The 12,279-nt window shown below is 38.4% G+C and overlaps 1 protein-coding gene across 1 annotated transcript; it reads right to left on the bottom strand.

Annotated features, from left to right (window-relative positions):
• Positions 1 to 11,339: 11,339 nt before the first annotated feature.
• LOC114699378 (low molecular weight phosphotyrosine protein phosphatase-like) lies at positions 11,340 to 11,897 on the bottom strand. The gene has a single exon (XM_037210985.1). The coding sequence runs from the start codon at positions 11,881 to 11,883 to the stop codon at positions 11,407 to 11,409; it is 477 nt and encodes a 158-aa protein (XP_037066880.1). The 5' UTR covers positions 11,884 to 11,897; the 3' UTR covers positions 11,340 to 11,406.
• Between the last annotated feature and the right edge of the window lie 382 nt (positions 11,898 to 12,279).

The following is a 12,279-nucleotide window of genomic DNA, read 5'->3' as shown; positions in this document are numbered from 1 at the left end:
CCATCAAGATCTTAATGCCCCTTCCTCTTCTCTCTCTTTGACTGGACTCGTGGAACTCAGCCTGGTGTTTGACTGTGGATCTCTGCATCTGCTTCCATCAGTTACTGGAGAAAGGCTCTATGATGATAGTTAGGGTATTCACTAATCTGATTACTGGGGTAAGCCAGTTCAGGCACCCTCTCCACTATTGCTAGTAGTGTCAGCTGGGATCATTCTTGTGGATTCCTGGGAACTTTCCTAGCTCCCGGTTCCTCCCTATCCCCATGATGTCCGCATGATGGATATCTCTTTCATTGTTCTCCCACTCCATTATGGTAGTATTTTATTTGTACTGAAATGTGATTTTATTTGTATGTTAATAAATAAAGTTGCCCAGGGGCCAGAGCTATTAGAGCCATAGCAAGAGCATGGCAGTGGTGGTGCATGCCTTTAATCCCAGCACTTGGTAGACAGAGCTAGGTAGATCTCTATGTGTTCAGGGATACAGCCAGCATTGGAAACACATGCCTTTAAGACCTGGAGGGCTGTACTTACAGGCAGTGACGAGGCAGTCACGTGTTTGGGTTTACAACCAATGAGAAGGCAGAACAGATAGACTTTATCAAGACAAACACACAGGAAGTAGGTCTCTTTCAGAGAGGTAGGACCACCGCAGGAGGAAGGGTAAGGTTTTAGCTCTGAGCTCTGACCTCTTGGCTTTCTCTTTTACATGGGTTCTGTGTTACTTATTTAATAAGGCGGTTGGCTACATCTACACTCCATCCCTGTTCCAGCTTGACCATCCCATTCCCTTATTCCTTCATCCCCCATCCCCTACCCTCCATTGCTCCCCCTCATCCCTACTTTACTCATGGAGATATCTATTATTTTCCCTTCCCAGGGCAATCCATGTGTCCCTCTTTGGGTCCTCCTTGTTAGCTAGCTTCTCTGGAGCTGTGGGTTGCAGTCTGGTTATCCTTTGCTTTAGATCTGGTATTCACTTATGAATGAGTACATACCACGTCTATTCTGACATGCTGCCCCTGGCTCTGTAGCCTCTGTGCCACCCAACCCTCCTCCCACTCCCCACCGCAGCAGAGAAGAAAGACAAGAAGCAATCTGAGGAGTCTGATGGTGACATGGGATTTGGCTTGCTTAATCAAATTCCTGTTGCCTACTAACAAAAACTTTTATGTAGAATAAATAAATAAATAATAAAGGGACTTGATTTTTTAAAGCAGATGCGATGGATTTCTTAATTTTATATACAACTTAGTTGGAAGTATAAAGCCCCCTTTCATATGAACATATAGTTGTTAACTTCTCTGGCTCTCTATAAATTTTCTCCAATTTTTCACCAATGGAAGAAATAGATTCCTTCTCCATATGTGAGACTTCAGACAATGCTCCTTAGTTTCTTTTTTTCTCATATCCTAAGAGACTTTAGCATCGAACTCTCATAGGGCCTCTTAAACTTATTTCTCTCATATCCCTTTTCTACCCAAAATGTTCTTGCATGACCCTGGGTATATGGGTATATATCATGGGTATACAAATGGAACATATTGTAATAATAAGTCATGAAGATATTTATGTAAAGAAATCCCTGGTAGACAAATACTTTTTCTGTGTATTAAAAAGATAAAAGCAAATTTGCACACTATAATGAGACAAATGTACTAATACACTTTTACATAAAGAATTAAATTTTGACTGAATACTTGATAGTTTTAGATATAAGGTAGGTTCAATGTTTTTCAGAGTTGATTGGTACTTTTATTTAATAATAATCAAAGCTAAGAATACTGTTTCACATAAATATGTAATACAAAACAGGAGAAGTATATTTAGCACTAGTTTAGAAATTCTTGGAAATCTTGTCTTAATTCAAAGCCAAAATTCATTTGATCACTTTCATGAAACTAAAGTCAGCAACACAAACATCAATTTTTAAAATCAAATATTTTAACACAATGCAATAAAAATATACTAACTTGTAACTTAGATACTGAAGAATAATGTTAGTAAAATATGAAAAGCCTTTCTTTTCTATGATTAATCCATCATATTTCTGTAAGAACAGGAAGCTGCACATACATTAAAAACACTAATTCATAATGCACAGTAATCTTGAATCTGAGCCTGATTCAGGCAGTTTTGTTGGCACTGTGTGATGTGATGTGATATGCAGTGTAGCATTGGCACTGTGTGATGTGATGTGATATGCAGTGTAGCGTTGGCACACTGTGTGATGTGATGTAATATGCAGTGTAGCGTTGGCACTGTGTGATGTGATGTGATATGCATTGTAGCACTGGCACTGTGTGATGTGATGTGGCATGCAGTGTAGCGTTGGCACACTGTGTGATGTGATGTGATATGCAGTGTAGCGTTGGCACTGTGTGATGTGATGTGATATGCATTGTAGCACTGGCACTGTGTGATGTGATGTGGCATGCAGTGTAGCGTTGGCACACTGTGTGCAGAAGCAAGACTGCCATGAAGTCATGTGATACAACACAGGTGGGAACTGACAGAAATCTCTGATTCATTCATTAACACAAAATACAATATATACCCTTCAATTAAAGAAGATATAAATTTTCTATGCCTTACTGTTCTTTTATATTGTAGACAGACATTTCCTAAATTCTTTACCGTTGGATTTGATTCAGCTCTGAACTTCCTTCATCTAACCTTGTCCAGAGAAGCTACTGTTATGGGGCTCTTATTCAATTTTGAAGGGAGAGAACAGCTAAGGTAGAAGTTACTTTGTAGATGACACTGTCATGTGGTGATGACAGTAGATTCTGGCTGGTATAATTGTGTTTCATATTTTAAAATCTCCCTTGTAGACATTAGCAAATAGAGTATACTGCTATTGGTATTGCTTAAAATGGAAAAGGGGTCTTCCTGGTGCTTTCTGTCTCTAATTTTAAACTTCTATCATTGCATTTCTGAATTCCATCATCATAACATATTTCTGCATGACTTGACTTCCTGTTACATAAATTCTATGTATTATTGTGCTATAAATTCACTGAATATTTATTTCAGGTCCACTAACCTTGCCATCTTCTATAAGAAATATCCTGGTGCTTTACATACCATGATTATTATTGAGTAGACAAATAAGCATATTAAATATGCACTACACTTACATAATTATATTGCATCTCATTGTAAGAACTCTACTAATCTATATATGTGAAAGTTAATTCTGGATTATATGTAGTATGTGAATCAACCAATACATTCATAGTTTTGTAATCAAAATACAGTTGCTTGATATTACATTTTATAGGAATTTCTGTATATCCTAGAAAAGATAGAAGTCTGGGTGGTAATGCATAGAGAAAATCATTACCTTCATAATTTTCACATAAAATCACAGAGCAATAGTCTGGGTTTTTAATACAAAGCATTATCTTGCTCTTCCCTCAACTATCACCACCAGGAAAAAATCTTGCTCATGAAACTTATAAATCCCATGTGGAAATTTAGAGAAATTTATCCCACCCTTCAGGAAGAAAATAGTGTGCATCATGATTTTCAATACTGTCTACTACATGGCATTAAACAACATGTATATGTACTGGTATATTCTATGTATTAACTTCTAAGGTTTACATATTACATTTTCATGGGAAACATCTTACTATTGCTTAGTTTTTAATATTTCATTATAAACCAGAAAGTACTTCCATAAACTACATTGTAAGGAAGGCCACTTTGGATGTAAACTGAAGCAAAATTAATTAGAAGCTGCTGAAACACTAGAGAATGAATACTAATCTTAAATGAGCTCCATGTGATGTTTGATTTCATGACTGACAAAATTAGAGCGCATTCATTTACTGTTCCGGGAACGTTCATTAGTTCTGCAATGTGTCACACACACAGCTCCTTTCCTCCCAACCTATTTTTTAGTCTCTGCATTTCTATTTTGACGTTAGAAAAATATACAACCAAAATCTATAAGACTTTGATTAAATGTTGATACAGCTGATTTCAACACAGCCAAAGCCAGTGACCATACATGGAATCTAAACAACAGCTAGCAATTACAATGTCAAAGGCATGTATACACTGTGTGTAATGTTTCATTGTCTGGCATGCAAATATAGTCTCCATTTCCTTTACACTATGTCCAAAGTATAAAGAAAGCCAACCAAAGAGTTCTGTTTCATTTACACAAAAGAACAAGGTTCAATCATGTTTGATAAGTTGCAAATTACTGGTAATAACCACAAGTGTTGTTACAGCTGCTAAGAATGGTCAAGAGGATGTGCAAAAGGCAGCAAAATCATGAATCAAAAGAAACAAATCTAAACAAGTTTGAACGATGGTGTATAGTATGGCTAACTTTAGCTTCATTTGGGGCCTAGAAATGCCATATTGGATGCAGAATGAGGTGCCTTAAAAGGAAGCTGGCCTTGTACGGTCTGTTAGACTTTCAACTCTTCATAGAATGATGTGATCTTTATTCAACTGGATGCAAATTAAACTTACAAATCAAAATTGTGACAGCTTTTTCATTTAACACTAATATTGGGATTTTGTACAATGTACATTTATAAAATCTTATTTTGAGAAGAATTTCTGTCATTCATTCTGATTACTGCTTCTTCTGCACACTAAGTCATGCAGCAACTTAAGTGAATGTCCTTGCGAAGGTGCAAAGGGTTAGACAAAGCGTCTGTCATAAAGAGGACCTAGACACATGCCCCTCTTCCATGTTGCACACTATCGCCATTAGTAATTTTTAATTTCTCAAGTTCTTTGTTTGCAGGCTTGTAAAATGAAAAGGAATGGGTGAAGTAAAAAGGTATTGCCCACATAAGTGTCTGATTAGAGCTATCATTTGAATCAGGATAAAATATTTAAAACTCAGGGCATTCTGTTTAAAACCATAGATCTCCAGCTTCCCTTGAAAATCTGCAAACTCTGGCAGAACTGAGTTTACGTTCCACATAGCAATGGTAAGTATTAGCTGCCCTTATTTCTACACAATACTGCTCTTAAGGACAGACCATTCGGGGTCCCTGTCCCCTTCTGAATTGTAATTCTTAACTGATCCTTTCATTTTCTCTGAAATGTATAACAGTGCCCTCTTTTGCTTGTTCTGCATCATCCTCTTTGGTAGTATTGTTCTATTTCCAGAATACAAGTATAGAAAATAAAAGCAAGCCATTTATATCCAATAAGCATGTTATTTGCAGTAGTATTAGTAACAGTAAACATTTAGTGATGCTGTTTATATCTGGAAGAGTTCTAAGTGCTTATGTATGTATTAATGGCAAAATGCTCACACCAGTCTATTAATTATCACTTCCATCAGGACAAGGTCTTCCATGCTAACCCACTGGATCTCAGACTTCAGTTTGCATCAAAACCATCTGGAGAACATGGCAGAACAAGTTAGCAACTGCTTTTCTTTGGACCAGTCTGGGATTATTCCCAAGGATGTCTATTTCTGACAAGTTCCAGGTGTTGTTGATACTACTGGGCCAGTGTCCACAGTTTGAACATTACCGATTTTAACATTACTCTATCCCCAGTGCTTAATGACACAGTGAATATTTAATAAATCATTGAAAAAATAATAGGAGCTGTATTAGGTAGACAATCACACTCTATAAAATGATGAGAAAATTATAACTTGGATAACATCATATATCTAATAAACATCAGTAATAGGACATTAATACTTGCTCTTATAGCCCAGAGTTATGGTGCAACTTTAAAAGGAAGGTACACATAAGGTTGGTTGATGGCTTGAATGTGCCATATATCTCAGCTGTTTTTTTCCTATAGTGGGAAACTATCTTCCTGGCCATTTAACAAACATAAAGTTCTTAGCATAGTGCCCAAACAATCCTATATATGCTTTTTGAAGAAACCTTTGCTTAAATTCATTCACAGGGCCAGCAACTCTTTCCCTGCCCTTTCTAGAACACACTTAAAATGCCTAGAGCATGCAGAAGGCTCACAGCTGGAAGGCTCACACCCGTCCACTGTGCTTCCTTGGCTTAACTGGTACACTGCAAGAGACAGTATGCTTGTTTCCTACCTGTTTCTTTCTACTTGGGTTGTTATTGTAATTTGATTGATTATTAGTCAATCATACAAAATCTGAGTTCAAAAAAGAACAGAGATGTTTTTAGGAAAATGAATGTTCTAGAAAGTCTGAGCACAGGGAATACTTACAATAAACACAATGATCTGAGAAATGAATGCAGAAAAAAATCATAAGGTATTCAAATATTCTGCATTCCCAGTGCTTTGCTTTTGAATGACTTACTTAAACCTTACACTTAGAGTTAAAGAAAAATGAAGTGGAATGCACATTTTTATCCAGTGACTTGTACAAGGAAGAAATGGAGCACTGAAAGTGACTGACCTCGTGGGAGCTGGCACTGCAGAACTCTCACTGGGGAATGAACCATAAGGTTCATAGCTGAACCTCCCACAGCCTGTATTTATAGGACTTAGAGCAGAGAATGATTTTCGATGTTTTAAGAGTTATAAAAATATGAGGGGAAAAAGCAAAAGAAAAGGAGAGAGAAATTGGAGAGAGAAAAAAGGAGAATCTGTAGCAGCCCACCATCTGTCAGAAGCCAGCTATGGCCTTCAGAGAGCTGCATTTTATGTAATGTTTCACAGAAAACGTTAGAGACACATGTAACCTATGCCCACTGTTCCATATTATCACTTTGCAGTAAAACATGTACTTATTATGCTTTATAATTCCAACTATATTTTTTATTAAAATTAGTTGTGGATGAGTTTTAAAAATTAAAATTTAAATGTTGGTCTGGAAAGCATCTCAGTTGATAAAGTACTTGCCACACAATTGTGAGGACTTGAGGTCAATCTTCCAGAGTCCACACAGAAGAGTGGACACAGTAGCACCTGCCTGCAACCCAGCACCAGGCAGGCAGGGTCAGAAGGCTCCCAAGGACTGCTTACCAGCTAGACTGCCTAGATCAATAAACCCCAGGTTCAGTGAGAGACTGCCCCCCCATAAGATATCAATCCCTGATGTCAACCTCTGGCCTCTATACACATGCATGCCACACACACACACACACACACACACACACACACACACACACACACACATGCTTGACTCCAGTGGAATCTAGCATTTACCAGTCAGAAGTATTCATTCATTCTCTTGGATCCACCTCTCTTCACTTCCTTTTAGCAGCAAGATTTTAGTCAAGGAGCTAAAATTTTTCATCATGTTGGAATAGTTTGTGTCCCTGTGGATTTGAAAAGTCTTGCAAAGAATAGCAAGCTTATGATACTGTACTGCTGGCGTCTAAAAATGCATATATTGAGACATCCATCATCTTGGAGTGTAAGCTTGGTGGTATGCAGCATGCTGGCCAGTATTCCAGATGAGCGTCAAGTAATCTTAACTGAGAAACTTCATTTTCATGTCAAGGTGAACTAAAAAGAACCCCCTGCAGCTGATCTCTTTCTGCACAGTCCTTTCAACAACCCGTGTCTCTACATACATATATTTGAGGAGCAGAATTCAATTCATTTCTGAATGACTTTACTTGATGTCTAAGTATGACTTCATTCATAGGAATCTTGTTAGGTGAGGTGGTAGGAAAAGGTAAGGGTATAAACTGTAATCCCCATATACTAACCACTTCCCTCCAAAAGGTGCAGATGAACTGATATGATTTCATGTAACACAGAACAAACTTTAGTGCCAGTATTTTTAAGCCTTTTTAATCTCTAAGGTAAAATAAAGGCATACTGTAGAGCCAGATGGTGACACCTCACACCAGATGGGCTGAACAATGGACTGTTAATTTGCACAGGTCTTTCATGCAGGCTGAATATCTCCCTGTTATAAACATGGTTCTGAAGACAAGGGGATTATTATTTGCTAGCACTGCCCTCTGGTATTCTGATACTCTGCTGATTGTGTAACTGGTACTCTGGCTCACACAGAACCATTTTTCCTTCCTGCTGTGATATATTTGCTCAGAAGCATTTCCACCACTGAAACAAGCTGTATGAGGTTAACCCCCTGGGAAAGTTTTAATTTACAAGATCCTCACTGAAAAAAAATTAATCTGTTTCAAAGAGATTGCATTATACATGTAAACGTCCTAATGAATGTGAGTCAAACACCATAGGCTGCAACTGGTGAGCTTTGAAAGTTTTACCCTTTTCCTCTTCCTATATATATTATATGCAATTTGTATTCTAAGCCCTATGAAGAGACCAGCTGTTGCTCACAGTGAACTGATACTTGTAGCCAAATCCTATACTTTCTGTGACATAGACCTCCCTTTCCTTTCCACCCTTTTCAGAAAAAAAAGAAAGAAAGAAAGAAAGAAAGAAAGAAAGAAAGGAAGGAAGAAAGAAAGAAAGAAAGAAAGAAAGAAAGAAAGAAAGAAAGAAAGAAAGAAAGAAAGAAAGAAAGAAAGAAAGAAAGAAAGAAAGAAAGAAAGAAAAGGAGCCAACCCTGGGAACTGCATGGCAGACACCAGGCAAGTCCTTTACGTAAATGCCTCATCCCCTCTGCCCCACTGCCTAAGTGACTTGCACATTAATTAGGTTACAACACAGGATCTGGATTGGCTAGAAATTCAGGCATTAAAAGCAACATTAAAAATATAAGAAAACATTCCATATGGTGATTCCTTGAGTTCTTCAATGTACCCAATGTCCACCCTTTACACACCAGAACAACAAACAATAATTTTATTCTTCTGCTTTCCTTTCATCTCTTTGCACATATGAAGCACATAAATTCCATGTCGAAATAATGTTATTTACAATTTGTTTTACTTATTCTCCTTTTGTGACATATGCCTAAAAGCAACATTTGAGTTTCAAAGATCCTGCTAAACACGGTCACAGCACAAACACACAATGACTGGCAAGCGTATTGTCTGTGGGTGTGACCTAAAGTAGGAAGAGGTTCATGTTTGTATTCAGCACTGAGATCTTGGCAAAAGCCCTTCCTTCTCTCTTTCAGGCAAATTGGGTTAAAGGTCTCAATAGTGTCTATTATTAGATGTATGAACAAAGCAGTTCATCTGTATGGGCTCTAGTTTCTTTATAAAACAGAACAAGGAAGCTGGGTGATGGTTGTGCATGCCTTCATTCCCAGCGCTTGAGAGGCAGAGGCAGGAGGATGGATCTCTGTGAGTTTGAGGCCAGCCTGGTCTACAGAGTGAGTTCCAGGGCAACCAGGACAGAGAAAAACCTTGTCTCTGTGAAAACCGAGAGAGAGAGAGAGAGAGAGAGAGAGAGAGAGAGAGAGAGAGAGAGAGAGAGAGAGAGAGAGAGAGAGAGAAAAACCTATGAGGTTTTTAACTTAAATTTTTGAAACAGTTTTTAGGCTCAAATATTTGAATCTGGTATTTAGCTCAATGCTTGTTTCTTGCTGTTTTTCTGACTATTCAATTTAGATACTTGATGCTGGATGGCCTTTCTCCTCTGAAATAACAGTGACTGCATAGAGTTGTTTCTACCAATTGTGTCCAACTTCCTGACGTTATAATATGATGATGTTGTCATCTAGGAAATTCATGGTCCATAACCAGTTACAAAACTAGATAAACATAAATCAATGTATAAATCTTGAGTTAGGGCATAGCTATTAGTAGAATGTTTGTTTAGCATGCAAAACACCCTGGGTTCAGTCCTCACCACTGCATAAGTTAACATGGTAAAAGGCTGAAATCTTAGCAAAGAGGGTGTAGAAGCTAGAAGATCAAAAGTTCAAGTTCATCCTAAACTATATGAGGAGTTCAAGGCCAGCCTGGCTAGAAACCCTGGTTCAAAGAGAACATCTCATAATGTTTTAAGAAAACCTACAGTTTTATATTGAGCCATATTCATAGTTCTCCTCTGCCACATGTGACCAGGAGCCTTGGGTTGGAGATGCCTGCCTGAATCTAAGCACATGCTCTACACGTTGGCAGAATAAATTCTTGGAGCCAGTAGACATTTCCTACTGGTCAGTAGCTATGGAGAATATTTTTGTAAGCATCTTTTAACAGCTGTCCAGTATCTTCTCGTTTCCTCATTGGTTCCTTCAATAATTGATCAAGCCAGAAAGAAAGAAACCTCCTGCTCCCTCTTAGTCCAAATCCAAAAGGCTTTATAACCTTTCTTAATGTTCTCATCACCCTCATGTGGGTGGAAAAACACAACACAAATGACTCTCACAGACCTCATCTGCTGTCCCCTCTCAAGCCCAGAAGACTCAAAACTTAAAACTATCTTCGTTTTTCAAATGAGCAACTTTACACTTCCCTGAAGGAGATGAAAAATGTTAGGAAAGACAAACTACCAACTTTATCAGCAGTTTCAAGGAGATTTAGTGCAATGGAGAAAGGGGGCAAGTTTGGAAGGGGAAAACATTAGGATACTGGCCCCTGAAGCACTCACCAGGGGATAGCGTGTGGTAGTGTTTCTCTCTTACCATCTGTTAAGGGTTCCCCTGCCCAAACTGGAATAAATATTATTCATTTATAACTCCCCCCAAATACCCATATTTACTTTCTGAATATAAGAGGGGTTTTCTATGGGGTCTCAAATTAGATAAATTCTTTTTTTTTTTCTATTTCAGTTCTATTTGTTAACTTCCCAGTTTAACTCACATTCTCTTCTGACATATAGTCATATGAATTTGAGGTCACTTTTCAGAAAATGCACTAAAATTACTTATGCTTGCCTGATAACTTTTTAAAATACTGATGAAAGAACACTACAAACATACCACTAGAGAGTCAAAATAGGAACAAAGCTCAAAAACACCAGACAAAAACCAAGGAAGAGTAAAAATGCTCATTTTATCAATCTGTTGCTCCCATCTCTACTGTATAGCCCAAGAGGGCCTGCTGGAATTGCAGGCCTGCATTATCACATCCAGCTTCTCCTTTTTCAAATATTTGAATGCCCTCAGTGTCTGATTTAAACTCTTCCCGTGTTAAATGGAAGACTGATATGGATGGAGTTATTGTCACAAGAGTCTAGGACAGAGGTATAAGGCAGGCAAATGGTACCTCTGGGAGCTGCCCATGCACACACTCTGTTAGACCAGACTACTCAGGCTGGCTGGGCTCAGAGGTTGATCTGGACCTTGTAGGTCATTCTTACTTTATTGGGTTCTATTTTGTTCCATATTTGCTTGTTCCACTATTTTGTAATTAGGACAAGGTGAGAGGTTCAATTAGTCTAAGAATGCTTAGCTACACCTCAAATTGTCTTACTCAAATATTTTTATCCTTCTGAACATATACCTAATTTCCACCTACAGTTATTTTAAAGATATACAGTAGTAAATCAGCTGAAAAGACAGGTGGGGCATGGAGCTAAGGACTGCCACCACCCTTGGGCATGGCTCTGGAGAGTGAGTTGCTCAATGGTGTTGGGCAGGACCATCTAGTGAGTCTTCTCCAAGAAGACCTTGCAGCACCTGAGGCATTGTTGGTACACCACTTCGAAGTCAGAATCATTGCCATAATAGGGATCTTCAATAATGAGTTGTTTCTGTGGATCACAGCACCCAAGTAACTCAATCTTAGCTTTGCAGTTTTTAACTTGATTACTTCTTCTATTCAAATCTCTCAGATTGCTTTCATCCATACACAGTATATAATCAAATGTGGCAAAGTCTTCTCTTGTAATCTGCCGTGCAACATGATTCATGGGGATGCCATGTTTTCTCATGCAGCTCTGCCCACGATAGTCAGGGGCCTTCCCCACTTCATAGGTGGATGTAGCCGCACTGTCTATCCTCCATTTATCTGGAACATTTTCATCAGTTACCAATTTTCTGAAAACTGCTTCTGCAATGGGTGACCAGCAAATGTTACCGAGACACATGAACAACACTGACTTGGGCCCAACCTCTGCCATCTTTCGGTACGGACGCTGGCGCCCTAGATAAATTCTTATTTAAATGTACATATCACTTTAGAGTGAAGAAATTATAATTATGAGAATGATGCATGCACTTCAAATGTATGTGGGAACCACAAAGCTCAGAATAGGAAACCACAGATATACCTCTTGGATAATGTGCCTAAATATCCATTGTCCCTGATTTCTCTTTATTTTGCTTAGTAGTTGGGCTTTTTGAAACAGTCTGACTACAGCCCTTGGTGGCCTTGTGTTTTCGATCCTACCTCAATGTCCTGGGCATTGAGATTACAGGCCTGTGCCAGACCCAGCTCACTAGACAACTTCAACCCTCCAATACCATTAGCAGAAAATGGAGCAAAAGAAGCAGGCTAGCCTGTCATTTATGAGCTA

Source organism: Peromyscus leucopus, chromosome 14 (genome assembly GCF_004664715.2).
Source record: "Peromyscus leucopus breed LL Stock chromosome 14, UCI_PerLeu_2.1, whole genome shotgun sequence".
Taxonomy (NCBI): domain Eukaryota; kingdom Metazoa; phylum Chordata; class Mammalia; order Rodentia; family Cricetidae; genus Peromyscus; species Peromyscus leucopus.
This window is presented reverse-complemented; position numbering and strand designations above follow the sequence as displayed.

What these genes read in the sequence shown, in the direction of transcription:
- LOC114699378 (XM_037210985.1), bottom strand. Translation starts at nt 11,883, where the DNA reads ATGGCAGAGGTTGGGCCCAAGTCAGTGTTGTTCATGTGTCTCGGTAAC.